The sequence below is a fragment of the Theropithecus gelada genome, chromosome 10 (genome assembly GCF_003255815.1).
Source record: "Theropithecus gelada isolate Dixy chromosome 10, Tgel_1.0, whole genome shotgun sequence".
Taxonomy (NCBI): domain Eukaryota; kingdom Metazoa; phylum Chordata; class Mammalia; order Primates; family Cercopithecidae; genus Theropithecus; species Theropithecus gelada.
Window position 1 is genome coordinate 72855398 of NC_037678.1, and position 24400 is coordinate 72879797.

General features: G+C 39.4%; 1 protein-coding gene and 1 non-coding gene across 2 annotated transcripts in view; both read right to left on the reverse strand.

Moving 5' to 3' along the window:
- Positions 1-1853: 1853 nt before the first annotated feature.
- Positions 1854-24400, reverse strand: part of SIRPD (signal regulatory protein delta) — a 46952-nt gene continuing 24405 nt past the window's right edge. The window contains exons 3-4 of the mRNA XM_025398145.1: positions 20791-20966; positions 1854-2033 (exon numbers count right to left, since the gene is read on the reverse strand). Coding sequence (XP_025253930.1) covers positions 1854-2033; positions 20791-20966 — 356 coding nt within the window. The remainder of the gene's footprint in view (positions 2034-20790; positions 20967-24400) is intronic.
- LOC112633849 lies at positions 11138-11241 on the reverse strand. The gene has a single exon (XR_003121616.1). It is a non-coding gene; the product is annotated as a U6 spliceosomal RNA (small nuclear RNA).

Genomic DNA, 24400 nt, shown 5'->3' on the forward strand with positions numbered 1-24400 from the left:
CTTCTTCCTGTATCAGATCCAACAACCCCCTCTTGGAACCTGAATAGGGACTCTTTTTCTGGCAGCAGAAAGATAATAAGGAAAAGCCCATGCCAAGAAGAACCAAGGCCCCAAGCCAACAGCCAGCACTAATGGTCAGGCATGTTAGTGAAGGAGTCTTCAGGTGATTCCAGCCTCTGAATTGTCCAGCTGAGGCTTAACCATCATGGAACAGAGCAAGCTGTCTTTGCCCAGCCCTGCTGGAATTCCTGACCCACAGCATCTAAAAGCATAATCATTTAAGGGAATATGGTGTAAATTTGGAATACTGGAATAAATTTGGGGATAATTTGTTATATACCCCTAACAATTTTGAAATATTAGGCAAAAGGGTTTGTGGGGCAGGAGGAAGGGGGTGCTGGGAGAGGGTAAGGGTGGGGATGGCATCTCAGCAGATGGATGGACCTGGGCAGAGGCCCTGAGTTTCCATGGACTTTAGAAAGAAGAGCAAAGTGAATGAGAGAGGATGGGTGAGTGAGGCTGAATTCATAGCCAATCTGGAGGCTGGCTATACTTATAGGTGCCCTGGGGGCACTTAAAGACATTCTAAGGCCTACGAACATTATTTTAATACAATTAATTTCCAGATCCTGAACCCTCATAAAACTGTTTACTTATATTGATCTGCCTGAGAATGAGCATCAGGGCCACTTTCTTTTCTTACCTCCGGTTTCTCAATTTTCCTTCTCCCATATCACAAAAGAAAGGCCTTCCTCCCACACTTCCTGAATCTAGCTATGGGTCATTGTCCTTAGTGTAAAGACTTTGGGATGCAAAATACTTTACATTGCAAATACTGCTGGCCAGGAAGCCTGCTTTAACCAAAGCACCATCAACTCCCCCATCTACCTCGCCAAACTGCAATTCCAATACCATGTTAAAGGCTATTTTAATAATTACTTATCAAAAATTTTTATACATTTAGATTGTTTGGATCAATTGTGTAATTCAATCCAAAAGAATGTTTTTTGACACTGAGAGTCTTATGGTCATAAAAATTTTATTTTAAATTTCAATTTATAGATGTGGTTTTGCTTGAGTTCTGTGTTCTCATAGTTCTCTGTGATATGTATCTGTATGATTTTATAGTCAATAAAAGATTTTCCAATGTAAAATATGTTACATTAAGGTAAAATTCTTCATGGGAGTTAGAATGGAAATACAGCATTAGGAAGTAAAAGGAATGATATAAAATGCCTGATTATTAAAGAAGAGCTTCTTTATGTATGTTTAAATGGATGATAGTGGAAATTAAATTATGATGATGTTATTTTTTTCACTGAATATGTTTTGGAGTGATGCAACATTTGTAATACTCCAGGAGTTATGCTCTGTGCAACTATTTAAGTTATAATGAAAAATCTTAGATGTCAACTTTAAAATATATGATAGACTACATGGTTTTTCACAATTATTTTAGGGAAATGTGCACAAAAGTGCTTGAATATCACAGTTGAACATCCCAGTAAGATTTTTTTTTTTCCCCAAGAGAAGTGATGAGCTACTGTAGGGTTTTAAGCAAACGAGAGACATGATCTGGTTTCGTTTATAAAATCCCCTTGGCTGCTGGGAGTTTGGGGATGGACTGTAGAGGGCAATGGTGGATATTAGCGATCAATTCGGAGGCTCTTGCAATTGCTCAGGTAAGAGATGGATGTTGGCTTGAACTTAAGTATTAGTTTAAATAGTGGCAGTGGAAAGAAATGTATGAGTTCAGGAAATATTTGGGAGTGGTATCTGATAGAACTTGGTGATGGGTTGGGTGAAAACAGGCTTTTGGCTTAGATGACTTGGTTGATGGGGAATGTCTTCACTTATACGGGTAGGACAGAAGGAGCAGCAAGCTCTGAGAGGGTTGGGGGAGCAGCACAACGCTCATCTCTGAGCTGACCATGACTGAACCACCACTCTTGGGAAAGGTGGGGTTGGGTATTGCCTTTCTCTGGTATCTCTGCATAGGTGGTTCTTACAGGAGGCAGCTCAGAGGTAGTTATCTGAAGAGGTTTAACACTGGATTCAAATTCCAGCATGCTTACTGAAGAACCCTGTGACCTTGGGCAAGTCACTTCACTTTTCTGGGCCTCAGTTTCCTCATCTGAATGAAGCAAGGACACACAGCTGCCTCTAGTTTCTCTGGGATGATTGATGTGGAGGCTAGAATTCACTTTCCAGGCTCGAGCTCTCTTGTGGTATCTTTTGGTTAAGCAAGACAGACTTCTATTTTGGGATGGAGGCGTTTGAGTAATGAGGAACTAGAGTTTTGACAATGATACCATAAATTATCTCCCTTATGGGGTTGCTGTGGAGACTATGGTGCTATTAATGGGTCTCCTTGGTTTTCTCTGGCTGGAGCTGGAGAGAAGGAAAGATGGAGTTCTGGACCCCTGGAAGGAACTTCACCCATCTGCAGGAGGTAATTGAGACTACACTATGCTGAGGTTGGTGGGGGGCAAAGGACAGTACAGGCCCCTGGGGAAAGCCCCTTTGAAGGCAAAGGCAGATGGACTTGAAAAGCAGTGAGGATAATTTCCTTTGCCTTTCTTTCTATATTTCTGCAAAGTTGGATTCAACACAACAGCCTGGACTTGCTCTCAGGAAATAAACAATGGACTCTGTCCTTAAGAAGTAAGAGCCAGAAAGGGCATGTGTGTGTCGCCTGCCTTGCTGTTTCTCCTGTTGCTGGGTGAGTTTAAGAAGCGTGTTTCAAAGGTGGTGACTGGCGGCAAGGCAGTGGTGGCATGGTGGTTTGAACAACGGTGTTGGGAGTTCCCACGGAGAGTTCAGGTGGGAGGAACTTCTTTGCTGTGAAGTCCTAAGTGATCAGGTCACTGCCCCTCTCTTGCCAGCCTCTTCCTTTTCCATGCACTCACCCTCTCACTAGGCCTCAGCCACACTGGCTTCGTCTTTGCTCCTCAGACATGTCTTGCTCCCCACGGCAGCACAGGGCCTTTGCATGCTCTGTTACCTGTGCCTTGAACACTCTGCACTTTGCTTGGCTGACTTCTTTTCATTCTCCATGCCTTGGCTCAAACATAATTTCTTCAAAAAGGCATTTCCTGAGTAAACGCGATTTCTCTCCTTTTCATATATTTCAGCAATTTGTTCTTTCTCTTCATAGCAAATGTGATGAATCATAACCATATAGTTGTTTGCGTCTTGGTTGATTGGGTTCACATGACTGTAAACTCAGCAAGGCAGAACCAGGTCTGCTCGGTTTACCATGGAATCTCCAGCACCTAGAATGATGCCACCACATAGCAGATGCTCAGCAAAAACCTGTCGAATTAGTGAATGAAGTTCCACCTCCCAAAGACATTAGAGGGAAGGGAGCTCTGAAAGAGAAGAACCCGATCATGGCATTATGTAGAAGGAGGATGGTCATATAAAACAGGGAACCTCATCATCACCTCACTGCGGGTTTTGTGAGGAATGAATGGGAGGATGCAGGTGACATGATTCAAGCAGGGAGCCTACAGTGGTCACAAAAGGTTGGCCCTATTTGTGTGGGGGGCTAATCTTGGAGAAATTGGGAGACGTTCACATGCCTTCTGAGGGGGCTCTGCAATTCACTGTGAGCCAACTGGCAGGTGACCTGGGAGTGGAGTGAGGAGAAGCCAAGGGTCACTGTAGCAGTGCTGATGACGGTGTAGGAGGAAGCATCTGCAGGTGAGGAGACCTGGGTCTGAAAGGCTGGAAGCTCCATGCCATTTTTGAGTCATTTCACATATATGTTTTTGGCAAAGAAGCCAGTTGAGGTGCAGGTGAGATTCACTAGTTGGCCTGGGCTATCCCTGTTGGAGTGGCCAGAAATCTTTGGAAGAGAGGGCTTAGCTTTGATCAGGGCAAGGGTGAAGAGAAGAAGGAGAGAGAAGAGTGAGAAATAAAGAGGGAGAGTTACTCTTTAGCACAATAATCACCCTCATGGTTCACTCTGCTTGACTTCTTGCCCCAATCTCTCATCTCCAGTTTTCTCCTCTTCATAAACTTTATCATTACTCTTCTTGTTATAACGGCCAATCAACTGACCTCACTGACTTTACCTCTCAGCTCTTCCAACCTACAGTTGGAAACCAGACCATGGTGATCTTGCTAAAATGGAGATCTGACCATGTTATTCCCTTGTTCACCTTCCTCCTGTCCCCTCTTATCCTCCCTATCTTCTTCCCAAAGTATATTGTTTGAAATGTCACATAAGGTATACCCCGAAAAACAGCAGACCCCTGGTTTCTTCTCCTTGCAAGTATTATAGACCAACAACTTTTAACTATGTTAGCGGATTCTTTGGGCATATCTCTCTGCATTTCTATGTTGATACTAACATACTTATACTGTTATTTTCAACTTTTCCCCTTTTTTTTTACAGTTTTATGTAGTATGGATCTACCTACTGCTATGGAAGATGATGCTTTAGCTCTCTTACAGCTCCTTCTACCTGCCATCCACATTTCTCCTCCTCAAATCCTCCTATTAAAGACACATAATAATTTTTTGTTTTATCAGTATTCAGCATTTATATTATTATGACCAAATGAGCATTGTTCACAATTGGGCCATGTAATATATGATAATTATATTTCCTGTCTTATACAGCTTTTTGTTTTCCGATGAGGTTTTTTAACATGTATTTTTAAAATTTTCGTTTTTGTGGGTATGTAGTAGGTGGATATATTTACGGAGTACATGAGATGTTTGGATACAGGCATGCAACGTGTAACAATCAAATCATGGATAATGGGGTATCCAACCCCTCTAGCATTTACTGTTTTTGTTACAAATAATAGAATTATACTCTTTTAGCTATTTTAAAATGTACAATTAAATTATTATTGACTGTCATCATGTTGTTCTTTTAATAGTGTCATAATTTTCTTTTGCTTCATTTTCTATGAACAATTCATCTTATGACAAATTCATCCCCAAGCTTTCTGCCAGATTTCCTTCATGTTTGAAACTACGAAGTACTGCACTGGACTTCCCTTTAGGGTACATGTATATTCAGGAGTACACAAAGATTTTTCAGGGGATTGTATAGACTTGAATTAAAACATCTTTTTATTACGATAAATTTGTAAACATACATAAAAACAGAGAGAAAGTATTCAGCATGGCATTTTAACAGCTATCAACAAATGGCTGATCCTGTTTCGTCTACACTTCTCCCATCAAGTGCTGGGTTAGTATTTTTTATTGTATATATTTGAAGTGTACGACATGATGTGTAGCTATACATATACTTAGTGAAATGATTACTACAGTCAAGCAAATTAGTATGTCCAGTATCCCACATAGTTACCATTTTTGTGTGTAGTAAAAGTATCTAAAATCCTCCCTCTTAGCAAATTTCCAGTATACAGTACAACACTATTAACTATAGTCCTCATGCTGTACATTAGATCTCTGGGTTTATTCATTCTACATAACACATTTTGTACTCGTGGACTTCCATCTATCTCCCCAGTTTTTCAACTTCCCATCCCTGGTAACCATTGTTCTACTCTGTTTCTGTATATCCAAGTTATTTTGTTTTTTATATTTTACATATAAGTGAGAGAAATTAAAAATAAAATTACCATGTAACCCAGCAAGGTTTTTTTCAGGTACATACCCAAAGAAAATGAATTCAAACCTTGTAAATGTATCTGCACCCCCATGTTTATTGCAGCATTACTCACAATAGCTAAGATACAGAAACAACACAAATGCTTGTCAATGTATGAATGAATAAAGAAATTGTGGCATATGTATACAATGGAATATTATTCAGCCTTAAAAATAAAGAGATCTTGCCATTTATGACAACATGGATGAACCTAGTGAGCATTATGCTAAGCGAAATAAGCCAGACACTGGATTTCTTTTTTTTTTGTTTTTTTTTTTTTGTTTTTTGTTTTTTTTTGAGACGGAGTCTCGCTCTGTCGCCCAGGCTGGAGTGCAGTGGCCGGATCTCAGCTCACTGCAAGCTCCGCCTCCCGGGTTCACGCCATTCTCCTGGCTCAGCCTCCCGAGTAGCTGGGACTACAGGCGCTCGCCACCTCGCCCGGCTAGTTTTTTGTACTTTTTAGTAGAGACGGGGTTTCACCGTGTTAGCCAGGATGGTCTCGATCTCCTGACCTCGTGATCTGCCCGTCTCGGCCTCCCAAAGTGCTGGGATTACAGGCTTGAGCCACCGCGCCCGGCCGACACTGGATTTCTTTAAGGTAAGTACCAGACATGATATTATTTCATTCTTGACTACTTGTAGAAGAGTTAAGAATTCCTTTTTTAAAACAACCAAAATGCCATTATTATACTTAAAATTTAATAGTAATTCCTTAATATCATCTAACATTTGTCAACAGTCAAATTTTTCTGCTTGTCTCATAAATATAATTTTACAGTTGGTTTCTTTGAATGAGGATCCAAATTAAAGCCATATGTTACATTTTGTTGATGTCTTTTAAACCTCTATTAATCTAAAGGAGTTCCACTTCCTCTTTGTTCTCTTGCCATTTATTTGCTGAAAAAACCAGGTCATTGACTCTGATGAATTGCCCACATCCTGTACTATTTCCCAGTTTCCCAACTGCATTCAGCTGCAGACGCTTGCAGTGGTAGTGGGCTTGATAACACGCCCTTTATTGACTGGCTTCACCATTCCCTACTGGTGTTAATTGCACTCAAATCCTTGTCTTAGGGTTGTCTTCTCACTGAACCTATCTCTGTGTTTTAAAGTCCCTTGAAATAATTAGTCTTTGTTTAGTTACGCCATGAATATATAGTTAGATTAATTAGTTTTACTTTAGATTTAGTAATTTAGATTTTTAGGATTTTTTTTCATTTTGGAATTTATCAATTATTTAAAAATTCATGTGCTTACAAAGTCAAAACGTAAGTCACAGCACATTCAGAGAAGTCTGGCATCCCCCTTGTCTCTTCCATTCTGTTCCCTTTCTCCTTTACATGTAAATTTTTAAATTATGATTTTAGTTTATTCCTCTTTTTCTAAAAAAACAAGAGACAAGGCCGGGCGAGGTGGCTCACGCCTGTAATCTCAGCACTTTGGGAAGCCGAGGTGGGTGGATCACGAGGTCAGGAGATCGAGACAATCCTGACTAACATGGTGAAACCCCGTCTCTACCAAAAATACAAAAAAAATTAGCCAGACGTGGTGGCGGGCGCCTGTAGTCCCAGCTACTCGGGAGGCTGAGGCAGGAGAATGGCGTGAACCCAGGAGGCAGAGCTTGCAGTGAGCCGAGATCGCACCACTGCACTCCAGCCTGGGCGACTGAGCAAGACTCTCTCTAAAAAAAAAAAAAACCCCAACAACAAGAGACAATACCCATATGCTTGTATTTCTCACTCTTGTAAACATAAAAGGTAGTGTGCTCCACACACTCTTCTATATATTGCTTTTCCTGTTTAATGATATGCTGTGGGTCACTCTGAAGTGGTGTGCTGAGTTCCTCCTTATGCCCTTTTAAAGTCACATAATACCCAATGTGCGGCTGTACCATAAGCTTACTCAGCTTTTGCTCTTACAAATAGTGTTGTGATGAAGAGCCTAAGGATAAGTCATCCTGCACTTGTATTGGTAGATCTTTGGGATACATTTCTAGAAGTTCAATTGTTGGATCATGAGGTAATTTTGCTAGATATTGCCGAGTTCACCTCTTTATGAGTTATATGATTTTGCATTCCTAACAGCAAAATATGGAGTACTTGTTTTGCCTTAGCTTACCCAATTGTTACGCTGTTGAACTTTTGGATTTTTGGTCAAGTAGATATGTGAGAAACTGTGTCTCAGTATAGTTTTTAATTTGCATTTCTTCCTATACAAGGATGGTTGAGCATATTTTTATATGTTTGAAACGTTTGTATTTCATTTTCTATAACTTGTCTTTTCCCATTTATTGCCCTTAATTCTAAAAAGATGACTTTTTCTTCTAAAATTTTAGAAGCTTTCTCTATATTAGGGATTATTTTTTGTTTATGATGTAAATTGCAAAACAGTACACACACACCCCTATACACAAGTTTCTTTTTGTACAATGTGATCAAAATTATAATTTTTTAATCTTTCTGCATTTTGAGTTACAGTTGGGAAGGTTTTCTCCATTTTTAGGTTATAAAAGAATATATATATATATATAGATGTTTTCTTTTAGTACTTAAATAGCTTCATTTCTTACATTTAAATCTCTGATCCACTTGGAATTTATTTTGGTGTATGGTGGGAGGAACTAGATAGATACATTTCTGGATTTTTCTGTGCTGTTCCATTGGTCTATTAACTCTTCAAATGATCCAACACCACAGTTGAAAAGTCTCTTTTTTCTCCACTGACTTGCCTTCATACTTTTTTTTTTTTAAAGCAATCAATTGACCATATATATGAATCTATTTCTAGAATCTCTATTTGGTTCCATTGATCTACTTGTCTATCTTGATGCCAATAACACACTGTATGATTACTATAGCTCTACAATAATTTTCTGTTCATGACAGATGTTGATCTATAGTTTTGCTTTTCTGTGATTCTTTATCTGTAATGCTGGCCTCATAAAATGAGAAGCCTCACTTCCTCTTTAATTTTCTGAAATAATCTGAGTAAAACTGTTAGTACTTCTTCCTCAATTGTTTGATGGAATTCCTCAGTGAAGTCATCTGGGTCTGAATTATTCTTTGTGGGCGGCTTTTTAAACTACAAGTTTAATTTATTTAACAGATATAGAGATAATTAGGCTATTTATTTCTTCTTGAGTGAGCTTTAGCAGTCTATGTCTTTCAAAGAATTTGTCCATTTCATCTAAGTTGTCAAGTTTATTGGTATAAAGTTTTTCATAAAGTTCCATTATAATCTTTTTAATATCTGTGGAGCCTGTAGTAGTGTCACCTCTCTCGTTATTGATATTGGTAATTTGTATCTCCTTTCTTTTTTCCTGATTAACTGTGTGGATATGTGTTTATTACTTTTATGAATTTTCTCAAGGAACCAGCTTTTGTTCCTATTGATTTTTTCTATAGTTTTTCATTTTATATTTCTGATTTCTGCTCTGTTCCTTATTATTTCCTTTCTTCATTTTTTTCCTACTTTTTGAAGTCTCTGAAAAAAACCTTTCTTCTGTCCTAATATAGGGATTTAGTGCTATGAATTTCCTGCTGACTACTCTTTTGGCTGCATCCTACAAATTTGGTATGCTATGTTTTCATTTTCATTCAGTTAAAAATATTTTCTAGGCCAGGAGTGGTGGTTCATGCCTGTAATCCCAGCATTTTGGGAGGCTGAGGCAGGCAGATCACTTGAGCTCAGGAGTTTGAGATCAACCTGGGCAACACAGCAAAACCCAGTCTTTACAAAAAAATACAAAAATTAGCTGGGCGGGGTGGAGTGCGCCTGTAGTCCCAGCTACTCAGGAGGCTTAGGTGGGAGGATCACTGAAACCTGGCAGGTTGAGACTACAGTGAGCCGTGATTATGCCACTGCACTCCAGCCTGTGAGACAGAGTGAGACCCTGTCTCAAATAAATAAATAGATACATACATACATAAAATACTTTCTAATTTTTCTTCTGATTTCTTTTTCAGTAATGTGTTGCTCAGAAGTATATTTAGTTTTTAAATGTTTGGAGATTTTCTAGAGGTATTTGCTTTTTAAATTTAATTTCTATGACTACTGAGGGTTAAATTAAATAAAAATTAAAATGAAATAAATAAATAAATTTAATTCCATTGCGGTCAGAAAACACACTTCACATGACTTGATTTATTTAAAACTTACTGAGACTTATCTATGGCTGAGAATACAATCTATGTTGGTAAATGTTTCTTTTGTAGTTAAAAAGAATGTGTATTCTCTTGTTTTGGGATGGAGCATTCTATAAATATCAGTTTGCTCAAGTTGGCTTATAGTGCTGTTCAAGTCTTCTACATCTTTACTGTTTTTCTGCCTCCTTGTTTTACTGATTATCGAAAGAGAGGTGTTGAAATCTGACTACAATTGTAGATTTTTCTATATATTCTTGCAATTCTATGAATTTTGTTTTATGTATTTTGAAACTCTATTATTATATGCATCAACATTTAGAATTGGTATATTTTATTGATTAATTTTTGATCAGTTTATTATAAATGATATTCTATATTCTCATAATTTCTTTATTCTAAATATACTTTGACATTAACGTAGGCATTCCATATTTTAAAAATTATTGTTAATGTTGCATATATTTTTCTGTCCTTTTATTTTTAATCTATTTGTGCCTTTATTTTTGAAGAGAATTGATCCTCTGCAGGCAGTAAATAGTGGGTCCTACTTTAAAAAATCTAATGTGAAAATCACTTTATTTTAATTAGGGTGTTTAAACCATTTACATTTAATATGATTATTTATTTGACTAGGTCTAAATCTATGATCTTGCTACTTACTAGCCTCATCTCTTCTTTGTTCCAGTGTACCTCGTTTTCTGTCTTCTTTCAGATTGATTTTTATGATTCTGATTTATCTCTTTTGTCAGTTTATTAGCTGTTACTCTTTGTTGTGTTATTTTACTGGTTGTTTTGAGATTTCTGGCATACATTATTAACTCATCATTATTTATCATGAGTGATAAGATATCACTTCACATATAGCATAAAATTCTTACAGTAATATATTTCTATGTCTCTCTTCCTGGTCTTTGTGCGATTTTTCTTACACATTTTACTTTCCATGTATGTTATAATCTGTCAAATATATTATGATATTTGCTTCGAACAGTTGACTATGTTTTAAGTACATTTAAATGTACTTTAAAAATATTTTCCCACATTGTTACTATTTCTCTTGCTTTTAATTTCTTTGTATATATCCAGGTTATCTGGTATCATTTTACTACTGTTGGAAGGACTTCTTTTTAACATTTCTTGTAGTGCGGATCTGTTGATAATGAATTCTTTCAGCTTTTGTATGACTGATAAAGTCTTTATTCTTCACTTTAAAAATTGTGGTAAAGTACACATAAGATCTGCCATCTTAACCATTTTTTAGTGTACAGTTCAGTGACATTGAGTACACTCACATTGTTGTGCAACCATCACCACTATACATCTCTAGAATGCTTTCCATCTAACAAAACTGAGAAAATATATGGAATGCATCACAAATTTGCATTCCATCCGTGTACACAGGCCATGCTAATCTCTGTATCGTTTCACTCTTAGTATCTGTGCTGCCAAAGTGAGTACTTAACTCCAGCCTGGGCGACAGAGCAAGACTGGCTCAAAAAATAGATAAATAAATTAAATGCTTAATTAATTTATTTATTTTAAAAGATATTTTTGCTAGGTAAAAATTCTAGAATGACTTTTTAATTATCGTTTTCGTTTAAAAAATGCTTTAGCCGGGCGCGGTGGCTCACGCCTGTAATCCCAGCACTTTGGGAGGCCGAGGCGGGCGGATCACGAGGTCAGGAGATCGAGACCATCCTGGCTAACACGGTGAAACCCCGTCTCTACTAAAAATGCAAAAAATTAGCCGGGCGAGGCGGCGGGCGCCTGTAGTCCCAGCTACTCGGGAGGCTGAGGCAGGAGAATGGCGTGAACCCGGGAGGCGGAGCTTGCAGTGAGCCGAGATCGCGCCACTGCACTCCAGCCTGGGCGACTAAGCGAGACTCTGTCTCAAAAAAAAAAAAAAAAAAAAAAAAAAAAAATGCTTTAAATAGCCAGGCACGGTGGGGCATGCCTGTAATCCCAGCATTTTGGGAGGCCGAGTGGGGGTAGATCACCTGAGGTCAGGAGTCCGAGACCAGCTTGGCCAAAATGGTGAAACTCCGTCTCTACTAAAAATACGAAAATTAGCCAGGCATGGTGGCAGCCACCTATAATCCCAGCTACTCGGGAGGGTGAGGCAGGAGAATTACTTGAATCTGGGAGGCGGAGGTTGCAGTGAGCCGAGATCATGCCACTGCACTCCAGTCTTGGTGACGAGGGTGAAACTCTGTCTCAGAAAAAAAAAAAAAAAAAAAAGCTTTAAAGATGTATCTTAAGCTTGCATTATTTTTGATGAAAAATCTCCTGTCTTATTTATTTTTTGTTCTTTTGTACTTAATATTTCTTTTTAGGGGGCTGCCTTTAAGATATTTTCTTTATTGGTTTGTGCATCTTGGTTTGTGCTTGGGGTTCATCGAGTTTTTGGATCTGTGGGTCTGCAGTTTTCATCATATTTGGAATATATGTGACCATTATTTCTTCAAATATTCTTTCTGTCCCATCTTCCACTGGTGTCTCCAATACATATCTATTAGGCCACTTGAAATTTCCCCATAGCTGCTGATTGATGCTCTGTTTATCTTTTATACAGTTTTTAATTTTTTTGTCTTATATTTGAGTGTGGCTTTATATATTCCATTTCTATCTCTCTATGTGTCATTTTTAATAGTTTCTGTTGTTGTGGCTTTAAGTTCATTAATCTATTTTCTTCAACGTCTTATCTGCTATTAATCCTACTCAAAAGCTGAAAAAAACCTGAAAAAGTCCCATGCATCTCTAATAAACCTGCCTAAAAAATTATGCTTTTATAATGTTAAAGTCCATTGTTGCACATAATATTGTTAAATTGATGTCTAATAATACATTATTGTTTAATTACCTAAGCTATAATTGTCAACGTTCCATCAATCTAGTATACATTCTGAAAGTAATAATGATGAAAAGTGCGCCAATAATTTTAAAATGTATGCTACTGAATTATCTAAAGTAAAAGAGACTCCATCAGTTATTTTTAATATTTTCCTTTTTTGTATGAATAACAATCCTTAAATAGTTTGGATTCTTAAAAAGTTTCCTGCCAATAACATATTACAGATTTAATTTATAATAATTATAATAATAATTGTGTTCTTTTTCCATTCCTGGCATTAATTGAAATGTTGCCAACTCTGTCTGAATAGGGGTCATTTTAGTTCTGGTATAACATACTGTAACATGTTGTACAATTGATGTCTGTAAGTATTTTTTTAATGAAGTAATATACAAAAATGAATATTTTGTGATAGGGTAGGTATTTTTTTTCTTCTTTGTAACAAAATTTAACTAACTGAAATTAGTATGCAACTCCCTTTTGAAAAGCTTAAGAAAATTTTTAAAATTCCAACATAATTCTGTCATTCTTCTATTCCCGTAACTGTAGAGCACTTACAGTTTTATGGATAATTAATTTATGATAGTAATAAAACTGTTTTACAGCAAATCCTAATTTTAGTAGAAATAAATGCAAGATCAATAATCTTCAATGTAAGGAGTCTAACCTTGAGCAGGATACAGTATCAGCTTTCTAAACTTTTACTCGGATATAGCTAGCATCCTTTTACAAATTTTAATGTTTTCATTTAGCAGCAAATATTGGCAAATTGAATATTTGTATTCAGTTTATTAATGTGTTAAGTATCTATGTTTCAAGTGTGACCAATAGTTACACAAACTTTGAATATGATACTTCATACTTTGGCAAAGGTTTTTCAGCAATTATTAAGTTGTGATTTCTTTTGTTTTATGTATGTTAAGCCCTACTTGGGAAATGAATACTTTTTAAGTACATGTTGATATTTTATAAACTATACTTAAGTACAATAATTTTTCATATATCAGCAAGCAGATATTTTGCTAGTGATGCAATTGTATAATAAAATTCAGAAATATAAGTAAAAAAAAAAAAAAAAAAAAAAATAAATTATTACTTGTTGAAACTGCCTTTCCCAAGTTCAGATCATTAAAAGCAGAGTTCACCTACTTTGTTTGAACACAAAAGACTGTCTAGAATGACCAATATTACCTTTTAAAGTATCTCCCTTTGGTTGATAATTATTTAATTCACTTATTGAATAAATATTATGGTGAGGGACTTATTACTTGCAAGGTCCTAGTAAGATAGCAGTGAATAAAATGGACCTGATCCCTACTCTCATAGAACTTTAGCAAAGAAAATATTAAGTCAATAAAAGCACACATAAAAATATAATTAAAATTGTAAAAAGTTCTGACTATTACATAAAGTATGCAATAAAAATCTCGTTAATTCAAAAAAAAAAAAATCCTACTCAGTCTATTTTTCGTCTTAGACATTGCAGCTTTCATCTCTAAAAGTTCAATATGGATCTTTTAAATGTTTTCCATGCATCTACTTCACATATTCAGTTTTTCTTCTAGCTTCCTGAATGTACAGAGTATACTTATAATTAATTTCTTTGTGTACTAATTCTATCATCTGTCTTTTCTGGTTAGTTTCAAATGATTACTTTTTCTTATTATGAATCACATTTTCCTGTCATTTTCATGCCTGGTAATTTTTTATTGGATGCCAGATATTGTGACTTTTACTTCATTGGGTACTGGGTATTTTGCCTTTCTATAAATATGCTTGAGCTTGTTTTGGGACATGGTTAAATTACCCGGAAGCAGTTTGAACTTTTCGTGTTTTGCACTTAAGCTTTGCAAGGCAGGCCTCCAGCATCATTTGGTCTAGGGCTAATTCTTTTTCCTTTACTGAGGCAGAACTCTTCTGTGTATTCTACCAGATGTCTCATGAATTATGAGTTTTTTTTCACTCAGGTTGTAAAGATCAGGCACTATTCTTAGCCTTGTGTAAGCTCTGGAAATTTTTCTCTTCTGTACTTTTCTCATGTACATAATACACTTTTCAACACTTCACTGAATATTCAAGGGGGACCTTTTACAGATATTTGGAGTTCTCTCTCTGCTCTTTGGTGCCTTACCCGAAAAACTGTAGCCACTTGGCCTCTGTGGACATCCAGGTCCTTCTTATCAACTCAGGGAGAACTTCAGGCTCCACCTGAGTTATCTCTTTCTGTATGGTGGTCTTAAAGCCTTCTCAGAGAGAACTCTTGGGGCAGCCTTAGGGCTCACTTCATTTGTTTCCCATTTCACAGGGATCACTGTCCTTTGTTGCCTGGTATCCAATGTCTTGTCTACCATTGTTTTAAATAATTTGCCCAGAGTTTTAGCAAGAGAGTAAATCCAGTCCCTATCACTATTTTGGTAGAAGTTGCCCCAAATATTTAATTTAATTTTATTTTGCTATTGTATATGTGTTTGTCTTTTTTCACTGTATATTCTAACTGGTTTTTCTTTGTATATATGAAGGTTATTGATTTCTGTTTGTTGATTTTATAACTTGCTATGTTACTTAAATTATCTTGTTTTTTATAGTAGTTTAATGTTGATTCTATTAAGTTTTCCAGATATCATATCATCTACAAAGAGAGATAGTTTTCCTACTTCCTTTGCAATTAATATGCTTTTTGTTGCTCTCTCCTTTTAAAAGCATTGACAAATACTTCAACGTAATGTTGAATACTGTTAGAAATGATGGGCATGAGTTTGAAGACTATTTAAGTATTCTACTGATTCTATCTTTTGGAGATGTCCCTAGTAATGTCACAAGTCCTTCTGTTCTGGAATGGCCCAGTGGCCATTTCTATGCCTCCTGCACAGCTGTTATCTTAGGGTTTCCAATCCCCTATTCCTAGTTCTCATTCTTACCTTTTTTGTTTGTTTGTTTGTTCGTTTGACTCCTATTTTGGTAAAGCACAAGGGGATATAAAAAGCAATTCTTGATGATCTTGCAAACTCCATAGATTGGCTGGGTAAATGATTTTAGCTTGGAAATAATTTTCCCTAAGAATTTTGAAGGCACTATTCCTTGTGTTCTAGGGTCTAATATTGTCCTTAGGCATCTCATGCTGATGTCACTCACAGTGCTTTGTCCATAATTTGCTTTTTAGTTTCAATTCTTTAAAATTGTATGACATTCTCTTTGTCCCCAAAGACTACCTACCATTCTCTTTGTTTCTCCATGGCTGTAAGGTGCTAAAATTTGAAAGTCCCCTAAATTATCGTGATGTATGTTTCTGTTTCTATGGTTCTGTTACAGTAAATTATCATACTTATTTTTTTAAAGAATCATAATCATTAATTCACCAATACAAGTATGTCTGAACTAACTGTTGGGCTTCCCAGGCTTTCCTTTAATGAGTGCTGTTTAGAGTATCGCAGGGTTTGTCTTCGGCCATGACTGAATCAGCCAGGATCAAACCCAAGAATATACAGAACTTATAGAAATACAGAACAAAATTTAAGAAATGTAGGAATTACATATTCTGTATCAATAATCTACATGTGATTGTTATAACTTTCTGCCTCAATAAATTTATCATTCATATCTTATGGCAATCTATGGTTCCATGCTTTTAAGATTATGTTTTTAAGTTTAATTGGTTGTAGTATCCTGAGTACTGATGATATATAATAATATAATTATTATTATACAGCACTCTTCTAAGTGCTTTCCATTTATAAGCCCATTCATATTTATAATTCTTATAACAAACCTATGAAGTGGATACTATTGTTATCCCTACCTTAAACACAAGGACATTGAGGCACAGAGAATTTAACATTAAGAATCTTAATTAAGAATTAAGGTCACATAGGCTGGGCATGGTGGCTCATAGGCCTGTAATCCCAGCACTTTGGGAGGCTGAGGTGGGAGGATCACTTGAGGTCCTGAGTTCCAGATCAGGCTGGCCGACATGGTGGAACCTCGTCTCTACTAAGAAAAATCCAAAAACATTAGCCGGGCATGATGGCCTATAATCTCAGATACTCAAGAGGTTGAGGCACAAGAATCGCTTGAACCTGCGAGGCAGAGATTGCAGTGAGCTAGGATCACGCCACTGCACTCCAGCCTGGGCAACACAGAGAGACCTTGTAAAAAAAGAAAAATAGAATTAAGGTCACATAGCATGTAAATGGCAGAGCAAGAAGTTGATCCCACGCCATCTGGCCCTGTAGTCTACTTTACCCACTGTGCTTTGTGGGCCTTTGGAAGCTGTAAGATTCTAAAGAGTTAGGAGTCTACTGATAGATGATCCTGGGGTTACATTTCACCCTGCTCCTTCACTGTGACCTCTCACTATCCCTATCTTCTATTCATATTCTTGGCACAGGGGCTAACAAAGGGGGAGCCTTGGGCTGGGCTCCCAGGGATTGTAATTTGTTTTAGGACAATGCGCTGGATTTCTAGGGATCTGTACTCACCACGCACAAACATCTGGGTTCCTGGTCCAGACTTAATCTCCACGTTAAGCTCCCTTTCTGGAATTTCACACGGTAGTAGGTGCCGGCTCTGCTGGCATGATGCTACAGATATGGATGGAATAGTTCATCTTGTTTCTCTTTGTGATGTCTGAAACAGTTCTTATCCAGGGGAAGTTGCCTTCCTTTTGGCTGTAGATTAATTCCTGGCCTGGTCCAGTTCCTCTGAACCGCTGGATGGGCCCTACAGGCAATAGGGAGGTCACAGTGCAATGACCAGTCTCCAACTGTGACACAGTCTCCAGCTGTGACTGACACGGACTTCTCAGGCTGAATCCCCTGCAGCTCCTCCTCACCTGCCACTCCTAGAAGAATACAGGTCAGCTCCAAGCTCCAGCTGGGGCTGAGGCTGCGGTCCAGGTGCCTGGATTCAGATTGCATTTGAAGCCCCATTAATTCTTTCTTTCCATATCATGTATTAGCTTTTAGGATGGTCACGTTTCTTAACTGGGTATCAAGAGAAACATAGAGACAAGACAGACAGACAGCCCTTGCTAAGGACACAGTCAGGAAGTCACAAGAGAAGACACACATCTAGAAAAGATGTTCAACAACCCCAGTAATCCCGTGAAGTGCATAGTTAAACCACAAACAAATTGCTAACCTCCGTGACAGACTAGCTGGAAAAGTTTTTCAAAAGATGTACACAGGTTTCAGCACATGAAAGTTGGAGCACATTTTCAGGCTGCAATAAATACTAGAGGCAGGCTGGTACCAAGGCAGGCAGAGAGGTCGATGAAACAGAAGAGAGAACCTAGAACCGGACCCAAGTAAATAGACAGATATACTGTACGATCAAGCTGGCATTTTATGTCAGTGGAAGAAAGCTCTCTTGAAGAAGGCAAATGAAACTCCTAAAAAGTAGCTGTCTCCAGGGAGCCAGATGAGTACGGGGCTTTTCTTGTTTACTTGTACGTTTCTTCCCTGTTTGGATTATTTTGACAGCAAGCCTGAAATACAATAAAAATAAAATAAAATAAAATAAAACATTTCTCCCTCCTGCAAGCTAAGAGCAGCCACAATTTTTAGAATATTAGCTTAGCAAACATGAAAAAGATTGCCAATTTTCTGTGTTGCTAAGGGTGTGGTGAGGCAGGCACTCCCACACACTGCTGATGGGAATAAAAATTGACACAATCTCTCCAGATGGCAATACAGCATTATAGTCATGATCTTATGGTCTATGTACCTGTGACAAACCCATATTTAAACAAGTAAAGTGGGGAGATACTTTCACCAAATCTGTTTTGGTCACAGATGTTCAAAATACCCCTGTCCATTGCTGCTGCTTCTGTGCTGTGTGGTGAGATAACGTATTACTGATATTGAGACACTCACGTTTTATTGGGAAATGGTTTTTGAAACCAAAAAACACTTTTGAAATGCAATTTCCCAATAAAACTCACACTCTTTGACTTAGTAATTCCTCTTCTAGGGCCTTATTCAAAAGAAACAATCAGACAGGGGTGAATATGGTTTGTAAAGGAATGGCAATCATAGTATTTACAATCTAGAAAAGTTTGATGTAAGGCCCATGTCCAAGAATAGGAGTGAGTTAGAAAAATGATGGTACAACCACAAAATGGAAAACTATGTAGTGACTGAACTGATAATGTTGATGTATATATTGGGGATGTATTGATGATGCTGCAGACACATATATATTTACATGAAAAAGGATCCCCCAATATATCACTGAGTAAAAGAACGAATAAATCACCATGTTTTGTGTAATCCTATTTTTGTTAAAAGTTCGGTGTATATAGAAGCAGCACAGTGAAGAGGTCGAAGTAAGAGCTAGTGGAATCCCATTGACCCAGGTTTCAATACCTCCTCTATTGCTTGATTGCTATAGTTTAAATATTTGTCCCCTCCAAAATTCTTGTAGAAATTCAATCCTCAATGTGCAATATTGAGAGGTAGGGTCTTCAAGAGGTGATTGGGTCGTAAGAACTCTGCATTATTTCGTAAATTAATGGATTCATTGGTTATCATGGGAGGGGAACTGTTGGTTTCACAAGAAGAGAGAGAGAGACCGAAGTACAGTATGCTAGCATGCTCAGTGCCCTCACCATGAGATACCCTGTGCTGCCTCAGGACTCTTTAGAGAGTCCCCACCAGAAAGAAGGCTCTCACCAAATGTGGCCCCTTGACCTTGAACATTTCAGCCTTTATAACTATAAGAAATAAGTTCTTTTTCTTTATGCATTATCCAGTTTCATGTATTCTATTCTAAGCAACAGAAAATGGACTGACATTGATGAAAATAACCTCCCTGAGGCTCTGATTTCTTATCTATGTAATGTATACAACATGGAAAGTAAAACTTCTCGTGCAATTTTGTTGTGAGACTGAAACCTGAAAATCTTTGAGAAACCCTCAGGACTGTGCTCATAGAAGGACTTCTGTGAAATGCACTTTCCATTTTTAACCACAAGTCCAGTAGGCTAGGTTCCAGCCCTGACAACCTGGTGATTCTAGGAAGCCCACACCCTTCTGTGGCTTTTAGTTCCTTTTTCTACCAAGCCTGATGGACTATTCTCATTTCCCATGACTTTTGTGAGTTCTAAGTGAAGACATAGACTTGCCAAAGACACAGAATGAGTGGTGCAATGGCCTGATGCAGCAGGACGATTTTCATGTGCTCATATTCACACTTCCTAAGCCCTAAAAGGCTGTAACAGCCAGAGTTCATGTAGGTGGTTCTGTGTGCTACACGTTACTCCAAACACTTAACTATATTAATTAACTAGTTTGATTCTCACCACAACTTTATTGGAAAGGCATTATTGTTTATCCTGATTTCACAGACAAGAAAAGAGTCACAGAGAAGTTGAGTAACTTTCATAGTCAAACAGCCTACAAATGATGAAACTTGGATTTGAACCCTGGCCTGTTGGCTTTTTTTTTTTTTTTTTTAGATGCCTGTGCTTTTCACCACTTTATTAGGTGGAGTCTAAACTGAGATGTTAACACCACTGGGAGAAGGATGGGCGCCCCTCCTGACTGTCCAGATCAGCTTTGGAGAGAAGGGAGTAGACAGGCAGGAGAAACGCCCACATCAAGAACATAATCCTAGGTTACTGAGATTCTGGGAGACTTACTAGTCTAAAAAGGACGAATTAGCATTTTTTTCTAATAGTTCCACATTGTATGTGTAGTACTTGTTATCTATCTATCTATCTATCTAATCTATTAATCACCTATCCATCTATGTGTATTCATCTTAATGACAGCACCCCTGCCTCCCTCCTGGGGACGGAGGAGTCAAACGCTGCTCCTCTACTTCTTCCCTCAGGATGGCATCAGGTTCTGCAGGTCAGGCCTATGGGGTCGTGGAACCTTCACAGGGTGTCAGGGGTGTAGGAAGTGAGAGGGACTGGGCACCCCTGTCACGGGGAAATGCCTGGATAGGAGAGAAAGCAACCCCTCCAAGCGATAAGAATTCTGGAGGGATTTGTTTTGGAGACACATGTTATAAAACAAACTGTTTAGGGAAGTGTCTTAAAGAGGAAGGGGCAGCAAAGAAAGAGGCCCTAGAACAACAGAGATTCATCTGCCCCACTGCAGGTGGCCAAATGATACGGCCGCCAAACTCAGGAGCGCATCCCTGCACCATGGTACCTGAGGGTGGGGGCACTCCCCTGTGAGTCCCAGCAGCCAGAGGCAGCAGCAGGGATGGATGAAATCGTTTCTGTTGTTTCTCTCAGGCAGGGCCGAGAGGCAGGGACGGGCATCGTGGTGGACCCTGGAGCCTGCTCTGCCTGTAGGTCTGTTTTGGGGAGGTCCTGGATTCTGCTCTGCTGAGAGAAGCAGAACTATATCTTCCATGATGTAAGAGGAAGTTACTATGATGGGAGGAAAGGGCTGTGGGATTTTGACAGTTGCAGTTTCTAGATTATGAGATAGGAATCAGACAAAAGCTAAGAAGTTACTGATATAAGGGTCCCAAGGTGCTTGGAGGGGGCCTGGCAGACACCCTTAGTACCAAGACTCTGCCTTTTGGGCCCCTCACTTTGTGTCAGGTGTGCTGGTGACCCTTCCTCATCCAGGAGCCCAGGAACAGGGTCTGTCATAGAGAAAGGTGTGTCCAGCCTCCTGTGATGGTCCAAGACCTGGGCTCAGATGAGCTGTGCAGCTAGTCAGGAGGAGGGCTCCTGGGAATGGGGCTTCACAGGTGTGGGTCCCTGTTTTTCCCCACTCCAGAGGTGTCAGTTGTGAAAATGAGCCTGAAGCCACATCTGATGGGAGGCTTTGGCTCTTCAAAGTACACTTACAGGGGAAGTGGCTTTGAGTGAGCAAGGAGTTAGATCTTGGGAGGAGGAGGATAGCTTCTGTTTTAGAGGAAAGGGAAGAAACCTGTGTGTGTTAAGCGGGAGGTGCAGGGCCTTACGGTGCTCATACTGTAGGAACAGTGACATGCAGAAACACAGCTGGGAGGAGGAGGGGTATCTCTTTTGTCTGTCCCTAGTCTGGGGCCATCTCTTGGGAGAAGGGAGTGGAGGAGCTGTAGAAATGCTCACACCAAGAATGCATCTCCTCTCCTCCTTCTGAGCAGTAGCCACCTGCACATGAAATCACATCCAGAGCCTCTAGCCATGAGCTCATCACTTCTGTGGGCCCAGTGCCAGACACTGCCTCCTGTGACTTAGTTTCCCCACTGCTCCCGACCCCTGCCTCCTTGCCAGTGGCTGACCGGATGTTGGTGATGTGAAGGGGTGGAATGAAAGGGGCCAACCAGCGATGGGATTTGATTACTCTGTAGCATGATGAGTGTCCCTCTCCCCTCGACACCTTATTCTAGCTTGTTAAACATTTTTTCTGAGAGGGATTTCTTGACAAGGAACTGGTCAGAGTGTTCCATTTAGCACTCATTGTTCTAACTCTAATCTCTGTCTTCCTGATGACAATTCTATTCTCCAGAGCTGATTTCAACAAGGTCCCTCTTCCCTCATGCTCTTTGACACTCTTCCCATGGAGATGTAGGCATATGTTACCTCCCGCTGAGTCTGGGCAGGCCTGTGACTGTAACAGAAGCTATGTGATGTGACTTCTGAGGCTAGACCATAATAATTCCCTGTACCTGGCTCTCTTGGGATGCTCATTTTTGGAACCTTGCCACCATGCTATGAGGAAGCACAAACTAGCACGCATGAAGAGATCACATTGCAGGGACACATGTAAGAGTTCTAGCTGACATCCCAGCTAAGATGCAGCCAATATCCATTATCAATCATCAGACATGTAAAAGAAGAAGCTTCCAGATGACCCAGCAGTTGAATCATCCCCAGGTGAGTTTCCTAACTGAGACCCCAGGCAACATATAGCAGAGACAAGTCATTCTCGTACCCTGTCTGAATTCCTTACCCATAGTGTCATTGATCATAATAAAATGCCTGTTTTTTTGACCTTGTGTTTTGGGGTGTTTTGCCATGCAGCAGTAGTAACTAGACAGCACCCTTGGCAACATTTTCCTTACCACCACTCATTAGCTTCTGCCTCCTTCACTGGACTTGCCGTTCCTTGTTGGCAGGAACCACTGAATACGGGGATTAAAAGGCAGGCTTTGGGGCCAGAAGGAACAGTGGGTCAGAATCTTGGACTTAGGTGGTATTTGCATGGAAGTGGGCAAGCCATTCACAAGCCTATGCCCTGCTGTCTGCTAAGCAACTACAGAGCATAGTCATCACTCACATACCATCAGCTCTTTTTTCTGTGTCCTCATCTCAGTGTATGTCATACATTGAGATGGGATTTGATTGTTAAACCAAAAAACCTTGGTGTCATTTTTGATTTTGATAACTCCTCCCATTCCCAATATCCTTTAATCTAAATACATCTTTAGTCTGTTCGGACCACTATAAGAGAATACCATAGACTGGGTGGCTTCTAAGCAACATGAATTTATTTCTCACGTATCTGAAGCCTGGCAGGTCTAAGACCCAGAAGCCGGCAGATTTGGTGGTTGGTGAGGGCCCACTTCCAGGTTCATAGACAGCTTCTCACTGTGTTCTCACATGGTGGAAGGGGCAAGAGAGCTCTCTGGGGCCTCTTTTATAAGGACACTAATCCCATTCATGACTCTACCCTGATGACTGAATCACCTCCCAACAACAGCCTTCCTCCTAACACTGTCATATTGGGCATTAGGATTTAACATATGAATTTGGAGGGGACAAAAACCTTCAGTGCATAGTGATCTTAAATCCTCCTGCATCTTTCTCTCCACTGTCATCTCTGGCTTGGACAGGCTACCATTTTGCCTCCCTTACTCTTTCTCTATTTCAGTCTTTTCCTTACGCTGTAGTCAGAGTGATACTTTTAGAAATTTAGAGAAATCTGACCATGCTTCTCTCTGGTAGTGGCTTCCCACTGTTCTTAGGGAAAATGAAAGATTTTTCTCTTGTTCCTGACTGATCTGGCTCCAAATGCTTTGCCAGCCTCAGCTGCTAGCCCTTTCACTCCCAAGATGCTGCTCTTTCTTCCCTGAACTTCAGATGACCACTCCCTTCTCCTCCTTTTTGTAGATAAACTGAGAGTGCCCTTAGTACCTTGTAAGAATTGTAATCAAATGTTTATGTTGGAAGTCTTCCTTACTTGCTAGAGCACACACCTCAATGAGAACAGAGGTTGGCTCAACTCTCTTTCCCACTGAGAATGCTCAACAGGTGTTTTGTACCCAGGAGGGAATAGCCAGTGGATTCATGGTAAGTGTTCACAGTGACCCCAGATGTTTGATCTCTGATCTAGCTCTCCCCAGAGGCATTAATGCCACAGGATCCCTATCTGTTCAGGGATCTCACAGTTGCCCTTTCTTTTTTCCCCTTTTTGGGGCTCCCCCATCCCTGGAAACCCTGGGAGCCTGACACTGATTAACTAAACCACAGTAGTAGCCTCACAGCTACCTCATCCTTGATCTCCACTTGGTCAGGACTGGGTTCTACCCTTAATTTTGGATGCTCCCTTGGATGGATGTTGCTGGAGGACAAAGAGTTGATATCTAGCCTTGTGAGATGAGACATTGCCTCCTCCTTGGGTCCTAATCCCCTCTGCTTTCCTGAAGACATCTTTTGCAAATGCTTGATCAAGTCCCTCTTCCCCCATCACCACATCTGAGATGGAGCTTCTTAATGTATTCCAGGAAATTCCTGGGGAAGTAAGAGTGATGTGCTCCTCTCTTGCCGCCAGATGAACCTGGGCACCATGTGTCCTTGTGGGCTCTTCTTGGAATGAC